The 24041-nt window shown below is 55.1% G+C and overlaps 1 protein-coding gene across 2 annotated transcripts in view; it reads right to left on the bottom strand.

Moving 5' to 3' along the window:
* Positions 1-23789, bottom strand: part of slc25a11 (solute carrier family 25 member 11) — a 29445-nt gene extending 5656 nt beyond the window's left edge. For both annotated transcript variants that reach the window (XM_038786817.1, XM_038786816.1), the window contains exons 1-7: positions 23643-23789; positions 8816-8968; positions 6900-7106; positions 3696-3786; positions 2729-2819; positions 1939-2038; positions 576-627 (exon numbers count right to left, since the gene is read on the bottom strand). In XM_038786817.1, coding sequence (XP_038642745.1) covers positions 576-627; positions 1939-2038; positions 2729-2819; positions 3696-3786; positions 6900-7106; positions 8816-8968; positions 23643-23719 — 771 coding nt within the window. In that variant the 5' untranslated portion in view covers positions 23720-23789. The remainder of the gene's footprint in view (positions 1-575; positions 628-1938; positions 2039-2728; positions 2820-3695; positions 3787-6899; positions 7107-8815; positions 8969-23642) is intronic.
* Positions 23790-24041: the final 252 nt, after the last annotated feature.

Raw genomic sequence — 24041 nt, 5'->3', positions numbered from 1 at the left:
CCCTGGGCGATACCCTCTCCTCTCTGGGCGATACCCTCTCCTCCCTGGGCGATACCCTCTCCTCCCTGGGCGATACCCTCTCCTCCCTGGGCGATACCCTCTCCTCCCTGGGCGATACCCTCTCCTCCCTGGGCGATACCCTCTCCTCTCTGGGCGATACCCTCTCCTCCCTGGGCGATACCCTCTCCTCTCTGGGCGATACCCTCTCGTCTCTGGGCGATACCCTCTCGTCTCTGGGCGATACCCTCTCGTCTCTCGGCGATACCCTCTCCTCTCCTCCCTCGGCAATAACCCCTCCTCCCTCGGCAACGCCCCCTTCTCTCTCAGTCACGGCGTTACCCCTCCCTTCTCCGCCCCTGCATTTCTGCTCCTCCCTCACCCACCCCTGGCGCCAGTCCCGTCGTTTACCTCTCCCGTGTTTTACCTCCGTCCCTCGCCACACACATTACCACGACTCCCTCGAACCCCACGTTACCCCTCCTCTCTAAGCCCCCCCCCGCAATTCCCTGGACCTAGCAGTACCTCTCCCCTCACCCCTCGAAGGCCAGTGTGAGAGGATAACACCTTTGACTCACCAATCCATTCCTGTATTCAGGTTTTCCGTCGATCATTTGCATATTTTGGATTCTGTGAAGTAAACAAAAGTAAAACTCAGATTCTTTCACAGCTTCCAGTCCCACGAAAGGAATCAGCATCTTCAATTTAACAAACTCCACAACCTGGGGAACATAGCAAAGAGAATCCGTTCCAATTTTTCCAAAACTTTAATATTGTGTAAATCTCGTTCACCCCTCTCCCCATCAAACACTCCCAGGACAGGTACAGCACGGGGTCAGATACAGAGTAAAGCTCCCTCTACACTGTCCCCATCAAACACTCCCAGGACAGGTACAGCACGGGGTTAGATACAGAGTAAAGCTCCCTCTACACTGTCCCCATCAAACACTCCCAGGACAGGTACAGCACGGGGTTAGATACAGAGTAAAGCTCCCTCTACACTGTCCCCATCAAACACTCCCAGGACAGGTACAGCACGGGGTTAGATACAGAGTAAAGCTCCCTCTACACTGTCCCCATCAAACACTCCCAGGACAGGTACAGCACAGGGTTAGATACAGAGTAAAGCTCCCTCTACACTGTCCCCATCAAACACTCCCAGGACAGGTACAGCACGGGGTTAGATACAGAGTAAAGCTCCCTCTACACTGTCCCCATCAAACACTCCCAGGACAGGTACAGCACGGGGTTAGATACAGAGTAAAGCTCCCTCTACACTGTCCCCATCAAACACTCCCAGGACAGGTACAGCACGGGGTTAGATACAGAGTAAAGCTCCCTCTACACTGTCCCCATCAAACACTCCCAGGACAGGTACAGGACGGGGTTAGATACAGAGTAAAGCTCCCTCTACACTGTCCCCATCAAACACTCCCAGGACAGGTACAGCACGGGGTTAGATACAGAGTAAAGCTCCCTCTACACTGTCCCCATCAAACACTCCCAGGACAGGTACAGCACGGGGTTAGATAAAGAGTAAAGCTCCCTCTACACTGTCCCCATCAAACACTCCCAGGACAGGTACAGCACGGGGTTAGATACAGAGTAAAGCTCCCTCTACACTGTTCCCATCAAACACTCCCAGGACAGGTACAGCACGGGGTTAGATACAGAGTAAAGCTCCCTCTGCACTGTCCCCATCAAACACTCCCAGGACAGGTACAGCACGGGGTTAGATACAGAGTAAAGCTCCCTCTACACTGTCCCCATCAAACACTCCCAGGACAGGTACAGCACGGGGTTAGATACAGAGTAAAGCTCCCTCTACACTGTCCCCATCAAACACTCCCAGGACAGGTACAGCACGGGGTTACATACAGAGTAAAGCTGCCTCTACACTGTCCCCATCAAACACTCCCACAATTGTAGTTATGTTCTTACCTGGTCTTTGCAATATCCACGGGCATGGAGGCAGCGGTTGTCACAAGCCCACTGATCATACTGGCGCAGAAATGGCACAAGATATTATCACGGAAATAACCTGTGTTCACGGGAAAAACCACAGGTTAGAAATCAGAACAATTCCGCCTCGATAAATGCCGATTTGTCCAAACTGATGCAAGGCACCATTATAACTGAGCCACTAAGCAGACAGGATTGGAGCAAGATTCGGATAAACTTAATTCAAAGCCGCAGGAGTTACTTTTAGGGCAGAGGTCAGGATGCTGCAAAAGTCATTTGGAATTAGAGTGTCAAAATCACGTTGTTGCAAACAGCTGGCATCAGCACGGGGTTAGATACAGAGTAAAGCTCCCTCTACACTGTCCCCATCAAACACTCCCAGGACAGGTACAGCACGGGGTTAGATACAGAGTAAAGCTCCCTCAACACTGTCCCCATCAAACACTCCCAGGACAGGTACAGCACGGGGTTAGATACAGAGTAAAGCTCCCTCTACACTGTCCCCATCAAACACTCCCAGGACAGGTACAGCACGGGGTTAGATACAGAGTAAAGCTCCCTCTACACTGTCCCCATCAAACACTCTCAGGACAGGTACAGCACGGGGTTAGATACAGAGTAAAGCTCCCTCTACACTGTCCCCATCAAACACTCCCAGAACAGGTACAGCACGGGGTTAGATACAGAGTAAAGCTCCCTCTACGAGAAAGCAACAGGTTGAGATAAAAGGAGACGGAGAACGACAGGCGGCGAAAGCGGTTGATCTCACCGAGCCCCAGGAGGAACTGCTTTGACTGAGAGTAGGACGATAGCTGGGCTGCATTCACGACGACAGCTCGAGTCATTGTCGGCACACAACCCTGGAGACAGCCAGTAAGGAGGGTGCGAGTTAGTGAGAGTCAGAACCCGCGTCAGTCAGCAACAAAACACACCCGAGACCTGCATTCACGTAGCGCCCTTCACAACCTCAGCCATTGAAGTATCGCCGCCGTTATGGTTGACTGAATTCAGTCGCTCGATTGCGCGCGGCAAGACCCACATATTCAGAGTGTCCATTTTTTTTTTGAAGATTCTTAAAAGGTTTGATCGGTTCGCCTTAGAGGTGGGGGGTCACACACATTGGGGGGACGTACCTCATCTTTTAATGAACTTGCTTATGGGGGAAAAAGGTGGCCCTGTGCATTGGCGGCACGGTGGGTTAGCACTGCTGCCTCGCAGCGCCAGGGACCCGGGTTCGATTCCGGTTTCTGCGCGTGGAGTTTGCATGTCCTCTCCCCCCCCCCCCCCCCCCCCCCCGTGTCTGCGTGGGTTTCCTCCGGGTGCTCCGGTTTCCTCCCACAGACCTGAGATGTGCAGCTTAGGGTGGGGTTACGGGGACAGGGTGGGGGAGTGGGCCGAGGTGGGGGTCTTTCAAAGGCTCGACGGGCCGAGTGGCCTCCTTCTGCACTGTTGGCATTCGACGGAGTGGGAGAAATAGGAGCTGGAGGGGGAGAGGGCATTCGGGCCCTCAAGCCCATTAAACAAGTTTGGGACTGACCTTCGATCTCAACCCCCTTTCCTATGTCCCTTACGCCCCTCAGTGTCCAAGGGTCTGTAGGCCCCTGCGCTTGGAGATGCTGCACATCCACGGTCCCTCTGGGGCGCAGAACGCCAAATATTCACAACCCTTCCGAGCGGAAAGGAACCCGATTCCTAAATCCTTACCCCGAGACTGCCACCACGTTCAGTCAACTCACCCGCCAGAGTGTTACAAGGCCCTCTTCACGGGTCATGCGAGCTAGTGCGTTGAACACGTTTGTATACCCCCGACGTTGGCCGACTGGTAACCTAGAGAGAGAGAGAGAGACCGGTTTCCAAGTTGAGGGAGGGAGGCGGTTCTTAACAAGGTTGTTCACGCGCATCGCCGACACTTAAAGCAAGCACCACACAACTGGATAAAGATTGCTGGTGCTTGGAGGAGAATTAAAAAGGGAGGAGAGTAGCTAAAGCAAGCCTGGGTTCCACTGAGGCCGCAGCTGCAGAAATGATATTGGGGAAATAACGAAATGGCAGAGACGTGAATCAGATATTATGCGTCTGTCTTCAGAGGGGAAGGTCAGAGCTGATTACCCCTGATCAACATCCTGGGGTTACTATCGACCGGAACTGAACTGGACCCAGCCAGATAAACACCGTGGCTCCCAGAGCAGGTCAGAGGCTGGGAATCCTGCGGAGAGCAACTCACCTCCTGACCCCCCCCCCCCCCCCCCCCCCCCCACAGCCTGTCCACCATCTACAAGGCACAAGTCAGGAGTGTGATGGAATAAAGGACCCGGGTTTGATCCCGACCCCAGGTCACTGTCCGTATTGTTATAGGCCAGGGTTTAGAGAACCCCAAAGTGTATCATGGAGTTCCCCTGACCCACAGCTTTTACTAGATTACGGTATGGGGAGCACACGGCCCACTCTACAGGGGTGGGACAGCAGAAATGGAAACGTATTTTCTAAAGCAAAACAATGTTTATTCTATGAACTCAAGTTAACTGTTTTAAAACCTACAGTGAACATCTTAGCAACCATCAATTCAAATACACCCCCCAAAGAATACAACACTAACTAATCCTTTAAACTTTCCTTTTAACATCCATAAGACTTAAAACACCTTTTACCAGAAGCACATCAGGTTAAAGTCACTACTGTTATTGTTTTATTCGCCAGGATCGATTTACAGTCTTTAGATTGCAGAGAGAGATTCATACACCTTCTGGCTGTGACTGCAGCCAACCAGCTCTGAAAACAAAACTAAAACACACCCTGCAGCAAACAGCCTAAAACGAGAGTAAAAAGCTGACAGACAGCCCAGCTCCACCAACTCTCTGACATCACTGCAGTAATAAACACCCATTTCTTAAAGGTTCACTCACTACAGATACTTATATACACACCCATTTATAAACACCCATTTCTTAAAGGTACACTCACATGACAGCATGGAGTTGAAAATGAAATGAAAATTGCTTATTGTCACAAGTAGGCTTCAATGAAGTTACTGTGAAAAGCCCCTAGTCGCCACACTCCGGCGCCTGTTCGGGGAGGCTGGTACGGGAATTGAACACATGCTGCTGGCCTGCCTTGGTCTGCGTTCAAAGCCAGCGATTTAGCCCAGTGTGCTAAACCAGCCCCTATGTTTGCACATTCTCCCCGTGTCTGCGTGGGTCTCACCCCACAACTCAAAAGATGTGCAGGGTAGGTGGATTGGCCACGCTAAATTGCCCCTTAATTTAATAAAAAGAATTAGGTACTCAAAATTTATTTTTAAAAAAGGAGTGTGATGGAATACTCTCCACTTGCCTGGATGAGCGCAGCTCCAACAACACTCAAGAAGCTCCACACCATCCAGGACAAAGCAGCCCCGCTTGATTGCTCCGCTTCCACAAACATCCAAACCCTCCCCCACCGACGCACAGTGGCAGCCGTGTGTACCGTCTACAAGATGCACCGCAGCAACTCACCAAGGCTCCTCAGGCAGCACCTTCCAAACCCACGGCCTCTACCATCTAGAAGGACAAGGGCAGCAGATACCTGGGAACCCCACCACCTGGAGGTTCCCCTCCCAGTCACTCCCCGCCCCGACTGGGAAATATATCGGCCGTTCCTTCACTGTCGCTGGGGCAAAATCCTGGAACTCCCTCCCTAACAGCACAGTGGGTGTACCTACACCTCAGGGATTGCAGCGGCTCAAGGCGGCGGCTCACCCACCACCTTCCCAAAGGGCAATTAGGGATGGGCAACAAGTGCTGGGCTCGCTAACGGCGCCCACATAAAAGAATATCAAACTCAACTCCACTTTCTCACCCGCCCTCCTTAATTCCTCAATTGCTTTTGCGTCCAAAAATCAACCAATCTCGAGCTTAAATATACTCTCCAGACTACGATCCCGTATTAGAACATAGAACAGTACAGCACAGAACAGGCCCTTCGGCCCTCGATGTTGTGCCGAGCAATGATCACCCTACTCAAACCCACGTATCCACCCTATACACGTAACCCAACAACCCCCTCCCCCAACCTTACTTTTTAGGACACTACGGGCAATTTAGCATGGCCAATCCACCTAACCCGCACATCTTTGGACTGTGGGAGGAAACCGGAGCACCCGGAGGAAACCCACGCAGACACGGGGAGGATGTGCAGACTCCGCACAGACAGTGACCCAGCCGGGAATCGAACCTGGGATCTGTGAAGCATTTATGCTAACCACCATGCTACCGTGCTGCCCATTCTAGACTACCCGCCCGGGGTGGGGGGGTGGGGGGGGGGGGGGGGGAACAGCATCTCTCCTGTCAAGCCCTCCACCAATTTGACACCTTTCATTGAGATTAGCTCTCACTCTGCTAAACGCCAGAGAGCATGGGACCATTCTGCCCGAGCCTCCCTCAGTGGGTATGTGGCTATCGGTACTTTCACCAGATGTGCCGGCTGGTTATTTACCCTTCAGCCAGGGGGGAAACAGTTCATCTTTATTCACTCCATCTCAAACTTTCACCACCTTGAACAACGACAACTCTTCTCTTCGCCTTTTCGCTTTTCTGCAAGAACGTGAGCCCGCTGTCGGGCGCAATTCATCGCGCGCGCACCAGGGAGCTGCCGCCCTCTGCTCTCCATGGCGACGCCTCGACCAATCAAGAGTCAACTTGCCAACCAACCAGCACCTTTTCCTCATGCAGTGCAAATTGTTGCTCCCTTGCAAATTTGGTGTTCTGCCCTGATGAGTCCAAGGAACAAAACTTTGACAGGATTCTCCTTTTTCAGCCAATACCCCCCCCCCCATAAGTTCTGACGGAAGGTCCCCCGAGCTGACAGTTTCTCCGTCCCCAGGACGCTGCCTGACCTGCTCGCTCGTTTCAGACATTACCGGGTTTCACGGCCTGACCCCCCCTCGTGTGGTTTCGGGTACGCACCTGCCGTCGGCGGTCATCCTGATCAGCGACACCTCGGCCGGAGTCCCCACGAAAGCGCCGATCGCGCCCGCCGTCATCCCGATGCCGGCTTTGAGTAGGAAGTTGGGCGGAGTCCCGTCGGCTTTGGTGAGTTTTTCGAAGAGGATGGTGTAGATCCCCAGGCGGGTCGTGGTGTAGGTGGCCTGTCGAAGCAAACCGGCGGAGAGGCTGCGGCAGGGGGGGGGGGGAGAAAGAGAGCGTCAGACCCGGGTCCGTCTAGGGCAGGCAGCTGTCGAAGGTGCGGCGGCTGCCGAATGCGGCGCTTTCTCCGGAGTTAGAGGCAGTGGTGGCGTGAGATGCGGAGAAGGCGTTTGACAAGGAGTTACTGGAGAAGTTTGGGGTTGGGCCTAAGTTTGTGGCTCGGGTTGAACTCCAGTATAAGGCCACGATGTGGAGGTGACGGCGTTGGGACTGGGGGTGAGCACGGTACAACACCAGGTTAAAGTCCAACAGGAATCACTAGCGATTCGAAACAAATCTATTGGACTTTAACGTGGTGTTGTCAGACTTCTTACTGTTACAAGGATCTGAGAGCTTGTGTGCGGATGAATGGGACCCAGTCGCGGAGTGGAGGGGTTGCCATTTAGAGTGGCGACAGCTCACTTTAGACACTCGGGGGTGCAAGTAGCGTGGAGTTTCAGGGCAGCACAAGCGGTTAGCACTGTGGCTTCACAGCGCCAGGGTCCCAGGTTCGCTTCCCCGCTGGGTCAGTGTCTGTGCGGAGTCTGCACGTCCTCCCCCGTGTCGGCGTGGGTTTCCTACGGGCGCTCCGGTTTCCTCCCGCAGTCCAAAGACGTGCGGGTTAGGAGGATTGGCCGTGATAAATTGACCTTGGTGTCCAAAAAGGTCAGGAGGGGTTACGGGGATAGGGTGGAAGTGAGGGTTTAAGTGGGTTGGTGCAGACTCGATGGGCCGAATGGCCTCCTTCTGCACTGTATGTTGTATGACGGGGGGGCGCGATCCGTAAGCTTAATGTCACGAGTCTGGTGGGGAAGGTGGGGAGGATCTGGGTCATAGACATAGACATAGAACAGTACAGCACAGAACAGGCCCTTCGGCCCTCAATGTTGTGCCGAGCCATGATCACCCTACTCAAACCCACGTATCCACCCTATACCCGTAACCCAACAACCCCCCCCTTAACCTTACTTTTTATTAGGACACTACGGGCAATTTAGCATGGCCAATCCACCTAACCCGCACACCTTTGGACTGTGGGAGGAAACCGGAGCACCCGGAGGAAACCCACGCACACAGGGGGAGGACGTGCAGACTCCACACAGACAGTGACCCAGCCGGGAATCGAACCTGGGACCCTGGAGCTGTGAAGCATTTATGCTAACCACCATGCTACCCTGCTGCCCCAAATGGGGCAGGTAATGGGGATGGTCTCCTTTCTCGTTAGTTGGCCGGGTGCAGCCAGTCGAAATGAATATTGTGTCACGGTTCCTGTTCCTGTGTCTGCCGGTCTTTTTCGAGGGGTGGACGGGCTGGGTCTCGCCCTCTGTGTGGGCAGGAATGGTGGCGAGGATAAGGAAGGTGGCGCTCCGGAAGGGGCACTATCCCCGAGCGGCGAAGGTGGAGAATGTGCAGGGCTGGAGGAAGGAGATGGGAGGGCTTTGTGGTGGGGGGGGGCGGATGGAAGTGGGGTGCGGTAAGAGGTCGGGATAGCGGGGCCCAGGCAGCGGCGGCGCTAGTGCCCGCCCCCGGGGAAGTATTCCGGGAATCCGGGGTAGTGGTGGCCACGCGGATGATCTGGAGTTCGGGCTGCGGCGTGGGGTGGGCTTTAGGTATTTGTAGGTGCGGAATTTTGCAAGAGGGTTCCGTCCTCCGCGTTGTTGGTGGGGGGGGGGGGGGGCACGAGGCCGCTCGCTTACCCGGTGTAGATCCCTCCGAACCCCTCAGCCTTCAGGATATTGGACAGGGCGTGGAAGCTGGTCTTGTACTCTTTGGATCGCCCGCCTTGGCCGCTCAGCTGCATCCGGTTCTTCACCAGATCCAGGGGCTGGACGAAGAAGGTGGCCCCCATCCTGGGAGAGGGGAAAAAATAAGCACAACAATGATTCAGGCTGCTCCTTCCGGGCCGGGGGGGGGGGGGTTCCTGCCGTGCGGAGCTCGGAGAGAGGTGACAGTGTTGGCGAACGCCGCATCCGCAGGGGTAGCGACGGACTGGAACCTCGGGCGGGGAATCGATTCCGAGCGCGGAGGTACACGCGGGAATGCGGCGGCCCCTTTAGGAGACAGGCCCATGGGAGCTTCGTGGTCGGAGTCAGTGGGAACATCGCGCAACTGTGTGGCACGCACCCGGAAGGTAACTGGCTGGCCCAGCAATCCATGCTCAAACACGGGGGTGGAAGGTGGGAGTGTTAAGTGGTTCAGAGCCAAGATAATGGACACCCTTGCCTTTTGATTCCCCCCTTTGCCTTTGAATGCAGGTTAATAAATACTTAATGTTTGAATATGAAGTGAGCGACGCAGTTACGGCCCCACCAACGACAGCGAGGAGGAAAGGCGCCTTTTAACGTTTGGGGGGGGGGGGCGGCATTCCCGATGGCCGGCGCTCGGAGGCGGCAGCTTCGAGGGTCTGACTGCGGGAACCCCCTAATGGGACAGAGTTTTCGGTCCCAGTACAAGCGGGGAACGGCTGACGATACAGCGCCAATGGCATCGTGTGGCCAGCACTGCGCCCGGCAGGGGTGGGGAGCAGGAGGAATACGGAGAGCGGACCGGATGGAGGGAGCCACGGTTTCACTGGCCTCTGGGTCCCCTCCCCCCCCCATCAGAGGGAATACCGCTTGTGACAAATCCTTCGAAACAGGTCAGACGCCCGCAATCCGATCGCTCCTCATGAATCTTTCTTTTTAAATCTTTTTATTCGCCACCTTTTCAACAAAACGATAAACAAACCCAAACAGCCCCCCCAGATTAAACCAGCTCAATATCCAACCCAAACAGCCCCCCCCAGATTAAACCAGCTCAATATACAACCCAAACAGCCCCCCCAGATTAAACCAGCTCAATATACAACCCAAACAGCCCCCCCAGATTAAACCAGCTCAATATACAACCCAAACAGCCCCCCCAGATTAAACCAGCTCAGTATACAACCCAAACAGCCCCCCCAGATTAAATCAGCTCAGTATACAACCCAAACAGCCCCCCCAGATTCAACCAGCTCAATATACAACCCAAACAGCCCCCCCAGATTAAACCAGCTCAATATACAACCCAAACAGCCCCCCCCCCCAGATTAAACCAGCTCAATATACAACCCAAACAGCACCCCCCCCAGAATAAACCAGCTCAATATACAACCCAAACAGCCCCCCAGATTATACCAGCTCAATATACAACCCAAACAGCCCCCCAGATTAAACCAGCTCAATATACAACCCAAACAGCCCCCCCAGATTAAACCAGCTCAATATACAACCCAAACAACCCCCCCCCCCAGATTAAACCAGCTCAATATACAAACCACAACAGCCCCCCCAGATTAAACCAGCTCAGTATACAACCCAAACAGCCCCCCCAGATTAAACCAGCTCAATATACAACCCAAACAGCCCCCCCCAGATTAAACCAGCTCTATTTTGCAACCCAAACAGCCCCCCCCAGATTAAACCAGCTCAATATGCAACCCAAACAGCCCCCCCAGATTCAACCAGCTCAATATACAACCCAAACAGCCCCCCCAGATTAAACCAGCTCAATATACAACCCAAACAGCCCCCCCAGATTAAACCAGCTCAATATACAACCCAAACAGCCCCCCCCCAGATTAACCAGCTCAATATACAACCCAAACAGCACCCCCCCCCAGATTAAACCAGCTCAATATACAACCCAAACAGCCCCCCCAGATTAAACCAGCTCAATATACAACCCAAACAGCCCCCCCAGATTAAACCAGCTCAATATCCAACCCAAACAGCCCCCCCAGATTAAACCAGCTCAATATACAACCCAAACAGCCCCCCCAGATTAAACCAGCACAATATACAACCCAAACAGCCCCCCCCCCCCCAGATTAAACCAGCTCAATATACAACCCAAACAGCCCCCCCCAGATTAAACCAGCTCAATATGCAACCCAAACAGCCCCCCCAGATTAAACCAGCTCAATATCCAACCCAAACAGCCCCCCCAGATTAAACCAGCTCAATATACAACCCAAACAGCCCCCCCCCAGATTAAACCAGCTCAATATACAACCCAAACAGCCCCCCCCCCCCCCAGATTAAACCAGCTCAATATACAACCCAAACAGCCCCCCCCCAGATTAAACCAGCTCAATATACAACCCAAACAGCCCCCCCCCCCAGATTAAACCAGCTCAATATGCAACCCAAACAGCCCCCCCAGATTAAACCAGCTCAATATCCAACCCAAACAGCCCCCCCAGATTAAACCAGCTCAATATACAACCCAAACAGCCCCCCCCCCAGATTAAACCAGCTCAATATACAACCCAAACAGCCCCCCCCCCCAGATTAAACCAGCTCAATATACAACCCAAACAGCCCCCCCCCCCCCAGATTAAACCAGCTCAATATGCAACCCAAACAGCCCCCCAGATTAAACCAGCTCAATATCCAACCCAAACAGCCCCCCCAGATTAAACCAGCTCAATATACAACCCAAACAGCCCCCCCAGATTAAACCAGCTCAGTATACAACCCAACAGCCCCCCCAGATTAAACCAGCTCAATATACAACCCAAACAGCCCCCCCAGATTAAACCAGCTCAATATCCAACCCAAACAGCCCCCCCAGATTAAACCAGCTCAATATACAACCCAAACAGCCCCCCCCCCCCAGATTAAACCAGCTCAATATGCAACCCAAACAGCCCCCCCAGATTAAACCAGCTCAATATACAACCCAAACAGCCCCCCCCAGATTAAACCAGCTCAATATACAACCCAAACAGCCCCCCCAGATTAAACCAGCTCAATATACAACCCAAACAGCCCCCCCAGATTAAACCAGCTCAATATGCAACCCAAACAGCCCCCCAGATTAAACCAGCTCAATATCCAACCCAAACAGCCCCCCCAGATTAAACCAGCTCAATATACAACCCAAACAGCCCCCCCCAGATTAAACTAGCTCAATATACAACCCAAACAGCCCCCCCAGATTAAACCAGCTCAATATACAACCCAAACAGCCCCCCCAGATTAAACCAGCTCAATATACAACCCAAACAGCCCCCCCAGATTAAACCAGCTCAATATACAACCCAAACAGCCCCCCCAGATTAAACCAGCTCAATATACAACCCAAACAGCCCCCCCAGATTAAACCAGCTCAATATACAAACCAAACAGCCCCCCCAGATTAAACCAGCTCAATATACAACCCAAACAGCCCCCCCAGATTAAACCAGCTCAATATCCAACCCAAACAGCCCCCCCAGATTAAACCAGCTCAATATACAACCCAAACAGCCCCCCCCCAGATTAAACCAGCTCAATATACAACCCAAACAGCCCCCCCCCCCAGATTAAACCAGCTCAATATACAACCCAAACAGCCCCCCCCCCCAGATTAAACCAGCTCAATATGCAACCCAAACAGCCCCCCAGATTAAACCAGCTCAATATCCAACCCAAACAGCCCCCCCCAGATTAAACCAGCTCAATATACAACCCAAACAGCCCCCCCAGATTAAACCAGCTCAGTATACAACCCAAACAGCCCCCCCAGATTAAACCAGCTCAATATACAACCCAAACAGCCCCCCCAGATTAAACCAGCTCAATATACAACCCAAACAGCCCCCCCAGATTAAACCAGCTCAATATACAACCCAAACAGCCCCCCAGATTATACCAGCTCAATATACAACCCAAACAGCCCCCCCAGATTAAACCAGCTCAATATACAACCCAAACAGCCCCCCCAGATTAAACCAGCTCAATATACAACCCAAACAACCCCCCCCCCCCCAGATTAAACCAGCTCAATATACAAACCACAACAGCCCCCCCAGATTAAACCAGCTCAGTATACAACCCAAACAGCCCCCCCAGATTAAACCAGCTCAATATACAACCCAAACAGCCCCCCCCAAATTAAACCAGCTCAATATGCAACCCAAACAGCCCCCCCCCCCCAGATTAAACCAGCTCAATATGCAACCCAAACAGCCCCCCCAGATTCAACCAGCTCAATATACAACCCAAACAGCCCCCCCAGATTAAACCAGCTCAATATACAACCCAAACAGCCCCCCCAGATTAAACCAGCTCAATATACAACCCAAACAGCCCCCCCCCAGATTAAACCAGCTCAATATACAACCCAAACAGCACCCCCCCCCCAGATTAAACCAGCTCAATATACAACCCAAACAGCCCCCCCAGATTAAACCAGCTCAATATACAACCCAAACAGCCCCCCAGATTAAACCAGCTCAATATCCAACCCAAACAGCCCCCCCAGATTAAACCAGCTCAATATACAACCCAAACAGCCCCCCCCAGATTAAACCAGCTCAATATACAACCCAAACAGCCCCCCCCCCCAGATTAAACCAGCTCAATATACAACCCAAACAGCCCCCCCCCAGATTAAACCAGCTCAATATGCAACCCAAACAGCCCCCCCAGATTAAACCAGCTCAATATCCAACCCAAACAGCCCCCCCAGATTAAACCAGCTCAATATACAACCCAAACAGCCCCCCCCCAGATTAAACCAGCTCAATATACAACCCAAACAGCCCCCCCCCCAGATTAAACCAGCTCAATATACAACCCAAACAGCCCCCCCCCCCCAGATTAAACCAGCTCAATATACAACCCAAACAGCCCCCCCCCCAGATTAAACCAGCTCAATATGCAACCCAAACAGCCCCCCCAGATTAAACCAGCTCAATATCCAACCCAAACAGCCCCCCCAGATTAAACCAGCTCAATATACAACCCAAACAGCCCCCCCCCCCCAGATTAAACCAGCTCAATATACAACCCAAACAGCCCCCCCCCCAGATTAAACCAGCTCAATATACAACCCAAACAGCCCCCCCCCCAGATTAAACCAGCTCAATATGCAACCCAAACAGCCCCCCCAGATTAAACCAGCTCAATATCCAACCCAAACAGCCCCCCCAGATTAAACCAGCTCAATATACAACCCAAACAGCCCCCCCAGATTAAACCAGCTCAGTATACAACCCAAACAGCCCCCCCAGATTAAACCAGCTCAATATACAACCCAAACAGCCCCCCCAGATTAAACCAGCTCAATATCCAACCCAAACAGCCCCCCCAGATTAAACCAGCTCAATATACAACCCAAACAGCCCCCCCCAGATTAAACCAGCTCAATATGCAACCCAAACAGCCCCCCCAGATTAAACCAGCTCAATATACAACCCAAACAGCCCCCCCCCCAGATTAAACCAGCTCAATATACAACCCAAACAGCCCCCCCAGATTAAACCAGCTCAATATACAACCCAAACAGCCCCCCCAGATTAAACCAGCTCAATATGCAACCCAAACAGCCCCCCCAGATTAAACCAGCTCAATATCCAACCCAAACAGCCCCCCCCAGATTAAACCAGCTCAATATACAACCCAAACAGCCCCCCCCCAGATTAAACCAGCTCAATATACAACCCAAACAGCCCCCCCAGATTAAACCAGCTCAATATACAACCCAAACAGCCCCCCCAGATTAAACCAGCTCAATATACAACCCAAACAGCCCCCCCAGATTAAACCAGCTCAATATACAACCCAAACAGCCCCCCCAGATTAAACCAGCTCAATATACAACCCAAACAGCCCCCCCAGATTAAACCAGCTCAATATACAAACCAAACAGCCCCCCCAGATTAAACCAGCTCAATATACAACCCAAACAGCCCCCCCAGATTAAACCAGCTCAATATCCAACCCAAACAGCCCCCCCAGATTAAACCAGCTCAATATACAACCCAAACAGCCCCCCCCCCCAGATTAAACCAGCTCAATATACAACCCAAACAGCCCCCCCCCCAGATTAAACCAGCTCAATATACAACCCAAACAGCCCCCCCCCCAGATTAAACCAGCTCAATATGCAACCCAAACAGCCCCCCCCAGATTAAACCAGCTCAATATCCAACCCAAACAGCCCCCCCCAGATTAAACCAGCTCAATATACAACCCAAACAGCCCCCCCAGATTAAACCAGCTCAGTATACAACCCAAACAGCCCCCCCAGATTAAACCAGCTCAATATACAACCCAAACAGCCCCCCCAGATTAAACCAGCTCAATATACAACCCAAACAGCCCCCCCAGATTAAACCAGCTCAATATACAACCCAAACAGCCCCCCCAGATTAAACCAGCTCAATATACAACCCAAACAGCCCCCCCAGATTAAACCAACTCAATATACAACACAAACAGCCCCCCCAGATTAAACCAGCTCAATATACAACCCAAACAGCCCCCCCAGATTAAACCAGCTCAATATACAACCCAAACAGCCCCCCCAGATTAAACCAGCTCAATATACAACCCAAACAGCCCCCCCAGATTAAACCAGCTCAATATACAACCCAAACAGCCCCCCCCAGATTAAACCAGCTCAATATACAACCCAAACAGCCCCCCCCAGATTAAACCAGCTCAGTATACAACCCAAACAGCCCCCCCAGATTAAACCAGCTCAATATACAACCCAAACAGCCCCCCCCAGATTAAACCAGCTCAATATACAACCCAAACAGCCCCCCCCAGATTAAACCAGCTCAGTATACAACCCAAACAGCCCCCCCAGATTAAACCAGCTCAATATACAACCCAAACAGCCCCCCCCAGGTTAAACCAGCTCAATATACAACCCAAACACCCTCCCAGATTAAACCAGCTCAATATACAACCCAAACAGCCCTCCCAGATTAAACCAGCTCAATATACAACCCAAACAGCCCCCCCAAATTGAACCAGCTCAATATACAACCCAAACAGCCCCCCCCCAGATTAAACCAGCTCAATATACAACCCAAACAGCCCCCCCCAAATTAAACCAGCTCAATATACAAACCAAATCAGCCCCTCCATACGTTCCAGGTACAAAAGAGAAATGAACAGTCAATCACAGAATAGCCTTAGTAACCCACCCGTCCCCCTCAATGTTCGATGGCGACCAATCCTCGAACGTGCGTAATAAACAGTGCCCACGAATTGTAGAATCCTTCCGACGTGGCCCTCAGCTCAAACTACACCTTCAGGGTCAGGAACTCCAGCACCCCCCCCCCCCCCCCCCCCCCGGGCCAGGCCGAGGCACAGGGAGGAGAAGCTGACCCCCACCCCAACAGGACCCGCCCTGCGGGCAATCAGCGAGGCTAAAACGTCCACCCCCCCCCCCACCCGCTTCCAAACCCTGGCCGATCCGATACCCTGAATGTGGCCTCTCGGGGCCCTGGCTCCAGGTTTACGTGCACTACCCCCCTGAGATGACACTGCAAACCTCCCTCCAATACACCTCCAGCTTGGGACAGCACCACCTCGCTCACACACATCTTCCACTCCCTCAAAGAGTCGTCGGCTCATCCTCGCCCTCGTGAGGGTCGCCCTATATACCACCGTCCGCTGTGTCAGCCCCAGCCTCGCGCACGAGGTTGAGCTGTTTACCCTCCGGAGCACCTCGCGCCACAGGCCCTCTTCCGTAACCTCCGCCAACTCTTCCTCCCACTTGGCTTCGATCTCCTCCAGGGACACCCCATTCTCCCCCCGTAGATCACCGACACCCGCCCCATCTCCGTTGCCCCTACTGATATTCCCTCTTCCAACAATGACGGGGCTGGAGTCATCGGAAAACTCTGAACCTCCGTCCTCGCAAAGTCCCGGGGCTGCAGGTACCTAAACCCTTCTCCTCGTCCCAGTCCATATTTCTAATTCTTTCAATAATTTTTATTCGTGTCACGAGTATGGCTGACATTAACGCCGCAATGAAGTTACTGTGAAAAGCCCCTAGTCACCACATTCCGGCGCCTGTTCGGGTACACAGAGGGAGAATTCAGAATGTCCAATTCACCCAACAACGACGCCTTTTGGGACTTGTGGGAGGAAACCGGAGCGCCCGAAGGAAACCCACGCAGACACGGGGAGAACGTGCAGACTCCGCACAGACAGTGACACAAGCCGGGAATCGAACCCGGGTCCCTGGCGCTGAGGCAACAGTGCCAACCACTGTGGTACCGTGCCACCCCTACGTACTCCCCCAACTCTTCCAACCTCGCAAAGCATCTCCCCCCCCCCAGCCCAGGAATACCCTGATCCCTCCAACCTCCCATCTGGGGCCGGTTTAGCTCACTGGGCTAAATCGCTGGCTTTGAAAGCAGACCAAGGCAGGCCAGCAGCACGGTTCGATTCCCGTACCAGCCTCCCCGGACAGGCGCCGGAATGTGGCGACTAGGGGCTTTTCGCAGTAACTTCATTTGAAGCCTACTCGTGACAATAAAGCCATTTTCATTTCATTTCTCCGAAACCTCCCGTCTAGTTCCCCCTCGTGAATCACAAACCACGAAACAACTCCGCTGAACTTTGATGAGGGGCAGAACACTCGCTTCTGACTTAACCCTGCCCGACCTTGACATTCGGGAACAGCAGAGGGATTCCCCAGCGTTGCTGCCAAGTCCATAGTTCATTGCCCAAATGTCAATGGTTTCAGCTTTCGCCGGGCGCTCACAGTGGGCTCCTACACACGGTGGCTCCTGCTGCCAAGCGGAGCTGCGAGAGTCACCCAGAGATAAACAGCAGAGAAGGGACAGGGGCCAGAGACCGCGCCCCCCCCCCTACCCCAGCCTCGGATCTATTAATAGCTGGCCGCAAGTCAGCCCCCGTTCCCTTAGATTGCAACAAGCCAACCCAGCTCCCCATGCCGAGGGAGAAGGCAGGGCCTGCAGGCACTGGCTTGACTACAACAACCTGCATTGAGATAGCAACCTAAACAAGGTGGACACTTCATGGGGGCAATGCGGCAAAATCCCCACCGCAGCTCCGGGAGGAACCTGGGTTTCTTTTCTTCCAATTAAGGGGCAATTTAGCGTGGCCAATCCCTGCACAGCTTTGGGTTGTGGGGGGTGAAACCCACGCAGACACGGGGAGAATGTGCAAACTCCACACGGATAGTGACCCAGGGCCGGGATCGAACCCGGGTCCTCGGCGCCGTGAGGCAGCAGTGCTAACCACTGGGCCACCGTGCCGCCCTGCCTATTATCTATGTTACTCAGTATCTGGAGTGGGCTGTGGCTTTTGAAATACTTCCTGATGCTACCTATCGGTGCATCAAACATTCACATCCCGCCCCTTAGTGACCTGTCAGCGCAATAGCAACGTGCGCAGGCTAGACACGAATTCACCTTGAATGTGGAATAACATTAACGCAACGCTCACCTGGCAAGGTTATAGACTGGGGGGGGGGGGGGGAAATAAAGTGTTGGAAGAAATACTACCATAAAACCAGATTTAAGTGCAGAATCAAGGCAGGGCGCATTTTTCGTGCATAATCCTTGTTTACAGGTAAACCCAAATGAAGACTAAACGGGCGATCGATCACCTTGCGGATCACCTTTGCTCAGATGGCTGGCCTTACCGGAACCTTCCGGTCGGTTAGCGTTAAGCAACCGGTCCTTCACGTTGCCATTAACACTTCCTCCCGTCTCGTGCCTCACTCAGCTGTCTCTCCTGGCTCCCCCTGACCCACCCGTCTGCTCGGAGCCCCCCCCCCCGCCCCTCGCACAACAGAGAATCCATCACGCTCCTTAATCCCGCACGTTTCTCCCTCTCTTCGGCTCTGAAGAGGAGCCGCACAGACTCTCGAGACGTTGACTCGGTTTTTTTCCTCCCGCGGAATCACAGACCCGCCGTTCAGCCCATCGAGTCTGGGACAGCTCTCTGTACGGCCATCAAGTCCTGGTACCTTCAACACCCCCCCCCTCCCGGTTAACACCGGGGCCGCACTGTGGTTCCCAGTCAGCTAAACCACCCAAATACCCTCTATTCTAATACTGCCTTTTTTACATGTTTGACAAAGGAAGCCCCAGAGATTCCCAGCAGCTCTGCAGGGATGTACAGGGATTCCCAGCAGGGATGGACAGGGAATCCCAGCAGCTCTGCAGGGATTCCCAGCAGGGATGGGCAGGGATTCCCAGCAGGGATGGGCAGGGATTGCCAGCAGGGATGGGCAGGGATTCCCAGCAGGGATTCCCAGCAGGGAGGGACAGGGATTCCCAGCAGCTCTGCAGGGATTCCCAGCAGCTCTGCAGGGATTCCCAGCAGCTCTGCAGGGATTCCCAGCAGCTCTGCAGGGATTCCCAGCAGCTCTGCAGGGATTCCCAGCAGCTCTGCAGGGATTCCCAGCAGCTCTGCAGGGATTCCCAGCAGCTCTGCAGGGATTCCCAGCAGCTCTGCAGGGATTCCCAGCAGGGAGGGACAGGGATTCCCAGCAGGGAGGGGCAGGGATTCCCAGCAGGGAGGGACAGGGATTCCCAGCAGGGAGGGACAGGTATTCCCAGCAGGGAGGGACAGGGATTCCCAGCAGGGAGGGACAGGGATTCCCAGCAGGGAGGGACAGGGATTCCCAGCAGGGAGGGATAGGGATTCTCAGCAGGGAGGGACAGGGATTCCCAGCATGGATGGACAGGGATTCCCAGCAGCTCTGCAGGGATTCTCTGCAGGGAGGGACAGGGATTCCCAGCAGGGAGGGACAGGGATTCCCAGCAGCTCTGCAGCGATTCTCAGCAGAGGGACAGGGATTCCCAGCAGCTCTGCAGGGATTCCCAGCAGGGAGGGACAGGGATTCCCAGCAGGGAGGGACAGGGATTCCCAGCAGGGAGGGACAGGGATTCCCAGCAGGGAGGGACAGGGATTCCCAGCAGGGAGGGACAGGGATCCCCAGCAGATAGGGACAGGGATTCCCAGCAGGGAGGGACAGGGATTCCCAGCAGGGAGGGACAGGGATTCCCAGCAGATAGGGACAGGGATTCCCAGCAGGGAGGGACAGGGATTCCCAGCAGATAGGGACAGGGATTGCCAGCAGGGAACATAAGAACATAAGAACTAGGAGCAGGAGAAGGCCATCTGGCCCCTCGAGCCTGCTCCGCCATTCAATTAGATCATGGCTGATCTTTTGTGGACTCAGCTCCACTTTCCGGCCCGAACACCATAACCCTTAATCCCTTTATTCTTCAAAAAACTATCTATCTTTACCTTAAAAACATGTAATGAAGGAGCCTCAACTGCTTCACTGGGCAAGGAATTCCATAGATTCACAACCCTTTGGGTGAAGAAGTTCCTCCTAAACTCAGTCCTAAATCTACTTCCCCTTATTTTGAGGCTATGCCCCCTAGTTCTGCTGTCACCCGCCAGTGGAAACAACCTGCCCGCATCTATCCTATCTATTCCCTTCATAATTTTAAATGTTTCTATAAGATCCCCCCTCATCCTTCTAAATTCCAACGAGTACAGTCCTAGTCTACTCATCCTCTCCTCATAATCCAACCCCTTCAGCTCTGGGATTAACCTAGTGAATCTCCTCTGCACACCCTCCAGCGCCAGTACGTCCTTTCTCAAGTAAGGAGACCAAAACTGAACACAATACTCCAGGTGTGGCCGCACTAACACCTTATACAATTGCAACATTACCTCCCTAGTCTTAAACTCCATCCCTCTAGCAATGAAGGACAATGAAGGTAGGGACAGGGATTCCCAGCAGGGAGGGACAGGGATTCCCAGCAGATAGGGACAGGGATTCCCAGCAGGGAGGGACAGGGATCCCCAGCAGGGAGGGACAGGGATTCCCAGCAGATAGGGACAGGGATTCCCAGCAGATAGGGACAGGGATTCCCAGCAGGGAGGGACAGGGATCCCCAGCAGGGAGGGACAGGGATCCCCAGCAGGGAGGGACAGGGATCCCCAGCAGGGAGGGACAGGGATCCCCAGCAGGGAGGGACAGGGATCCCCAGCAGGGAGGGACAGGGATTCCCAGCAGGGAGGGACAGGGATTCCCAGCAGGGAGGGACAGGGATCCCCAGCAGGGAGGGACAGGGATTCCCAGCAGGGAGGGACAGGGATTCCCAGCAGGGAGGGACAGGGATTCCCAGCAGAGAGGGACAGGGATTCCCAGCAGGGACAGGGATCCCCAGCAGGGATGGACAGGGATTCCCAGCAGGGAGGGACAGGGATTCCCAGCAGGGAGGGACAGGGATTCCCAGCAGGGAGGGACAGGGATTCCCAGCAGGGAGGGACAGGGATTCCCAGCAGGGAGGGACAGGGATTCCCAGCAGGGAGGGACAGGGATTCCCAGCAGGGAGGGACAGGGATTCCCAGCAGGGAGGGACAGGGATTCCCAGCAGGGAGGGACAGGGATTCCCAGCAGGGAGGGACAGGGATTCCCAGCAGGGAGGGACAGGGATTCCCAGCAGGGAGGGACAGGGATTCCCAGCAGGGACAGGGATCCCCAGCAGGGATGGACAGGGATTCCCAGCAGGGAGGGACAGGGATTCCAGCAGGGAGGGACAGGGATTCCCAGCAGGGACAGGGATCCCCAGCAGGGATGGACAGGGATTCCCAGCAGGGAGGGACAGGGATTCCCAGCAGGGAGGGACAGGGATTCCCAGCAGGGAGGGACAGGGATTCCCAGCAGGGAGGGACAGGGATTCCCAGCAGGGATGGACAGGGATTCCCAGCAGGGATGGACAGGGATTCCCAGCAGGGAGGGACAGGGATTCCCAGCAGGGATGGCAGGGATCCCCACCAGAGAGGGACAGGGATTCCCAGCAGGGATGGCAGGGATTCCCAGCAGGGAGGGACAGGGATCCCCTGCAGGGAGGGACAGGGATTCCCAGCAGGGAGGGACAGGGATTCCCAACAGGGAGGGACAGGGATTCCCAGCAGGGAGGGACAGGGATTCCCAGCAGGGAGGGACAGGGATTCCCAGCAGGGACAGGGATTCCCAGCAGGGAGGGACAGGGATCCCCAGCAGGGAGGGACAGGGATTCCCAGCAGGGAGGGACAGGGATTCCCAGCAGGGAGGGACAGGGATTCCCAGCAGGGAGGGACAGGGATCCCCAGCAGGGAGGGACAGGGATCCCCAGCAGGGAGGGACAGGGATCCCCAGCAGGGAGGGACAGGGATCCCCAGCAGGGAGGGACAGGGATCCCCAGCACGGAGGGACAGGGATCCCCAGCAGGGAGGGACAGGGATTCCCAGCAGAGAGGGACAGGGATTCCCAGCAGGGAGGGGCAGGGATTCCCAGCAGGGAGGGACAGGGATTCCCAGCAGGGATGGCAGGGATTCCCAGCAGGGATGGGCAGGGATTCCCAGCAGGGAGGGGCAGGGATTCCCAGCAGGGAGGGGCAGGGATTCCCAGCAGGGAGGGACAGGGATTCCCAGCAGGGAGGGACAGGGATTCCCAGCAGGGAGGGACAGGGATTCCCAGCAGGGAGGGACAGGGATTCCCAGCAGGGAGGGACAGGGATTCCCAGCAGGGAGGGACAGGGATTCCCAGCAGGGAGGGACAGGGATTCCCAGCAGGGAGGGACAGGGATTCCCAGCAGGGATGGACAGGGATTCCCAGCAGGGATGGACAGGGATTCCCAGCAGGGATGGACAGGGATTCCCAGCAGGGAGGGACAGGGATTCCCAGCAGGGAGGGACAGGGATTCCCAGCAGGGAGGGACAGGGATTCCCAGCAGGGAGGGACAGGGATTCCCAGCAGCTCTGCAGGGATCCCTGCAGGGAGGGACAGGGATTCCCAGCAGGGATGGCAGGGATTCCCAGCAGGGAGGGACAGGGATTCCCAGCAGGGAGGGACAGGGATTCCCAGCAGGGATGGCAGGGATTCCCAGCAGGGATGGACAGGGATTCCCAGCAGGGAGGGACAGGGATTCCCAGCAGGGAGGGACAGGGATTCCCAGCAGGGAGGGACAGGGATTCCCAGCAGGGAGGGACAGGGATTCCCAGCAGGGACAGGGATTCCCAGCAGGAATGGACAGGGATTCCCAGCAGGGAGGGACAGGGATTCCCAGCAGGGAGGGACAGGGATTCCCAGCAGGGAGGGACAGGGATTCCCAGCAGGGAGGGACAGGGATTCCCAGCAGGGAGGGACAGGGATTCCCAGCAGGGAGGGACAGGGATTCCCAGCAGGGAGGGACAGGGATTCCCAGCAGGGAGGGACAGGGATTCCCAGCAGGGAGGGACAGGGATTCCCAGCAGGGAGGGACAGGGATTCCCAGCCGGGAGGGACAGGGATTCCCAGCAGGGAGGGACAGGGATTCCCAGCAGGGAGGGACAGGGATTCCCAGCAGGGAGGGACAGGGATTCCCAGCAGGGAGGGACAGGGATTCCCAGCAGGGAGGGACAGGGATTCCCAGCAGGGAGGGACAGGGATTCCCAGCAGGGAGGGACAGGGATTCCCAGCAGGGAGGGACAGGGATTCCCAGCAGGGAGGGACAGGGATTCCCAGCAGGGAGGGACAGGGATTCCCAGCAGGGAGGGACAGGGATTCCCAGCAGGGAGGGACAGGGATTCCCAGCAGGGAGGGACAGGGATTCCCAGCAGCTCTAACTCCGGGAAGCTGACAGTCGGCCAGCAGCTGGAGCCGGGTTTGCGGATTAAAGGTTTATTGCTCCAGCCCCGCTCTCCCCGGTCCGCGGGCCCGGCCCCCGCCCAGCCTGAGCACCGGACACCTTACCCCGCCAGGCCCCCGAACAGGAATTTGACCGACTTGGGCGATGTCCGGGCTTTCACCTCGGGCTGCGCCGCCGCCATCTTCACCAAGGTGACTCCCGCAGGGAGCGCGCAGGCGCGCGTGGCGTCACCCTGGCCCCGCCTCTACGCGTCACCCCGGCCCCGCCCCCACCACGACAACCCCGGCCCCGCCCCCATCGCGTCACCCCGGACCCGCCAACTCCCTATCACGCTGACGTCGCCCAGTACCCGTCACGCAGCTCCGCCTACCTGCGTCATTCTGACTCCGCCCATTCTCGTCACGCTGACTCCGCCCACTCCCGTCACGCTGACTCCGCCCACTCCGTGTCAGTCTTGCTCTCGCCCGCTCCTAATCATCCTGACTCCGCCCACACCCCGTCAC

This window comes from Scyliorhinus canicula, chromosome 29, assembly GCF_902713615.1.
Source record: "Scyliorhinus canicula chromosome 29, sScyCan1.1, whole genome shotgun sequence".
NCBI classification, from domain to species: Eukaryota; Metazoa; Chordata; class Chondrichthyes; order Carcharhiniformes; family Scyliorhinidae; genus Scyliorhinus; species Scyliorhinus canicula.
This window is presented reverse-complemented; position numbering and strand designations above follow the sequence as displayed.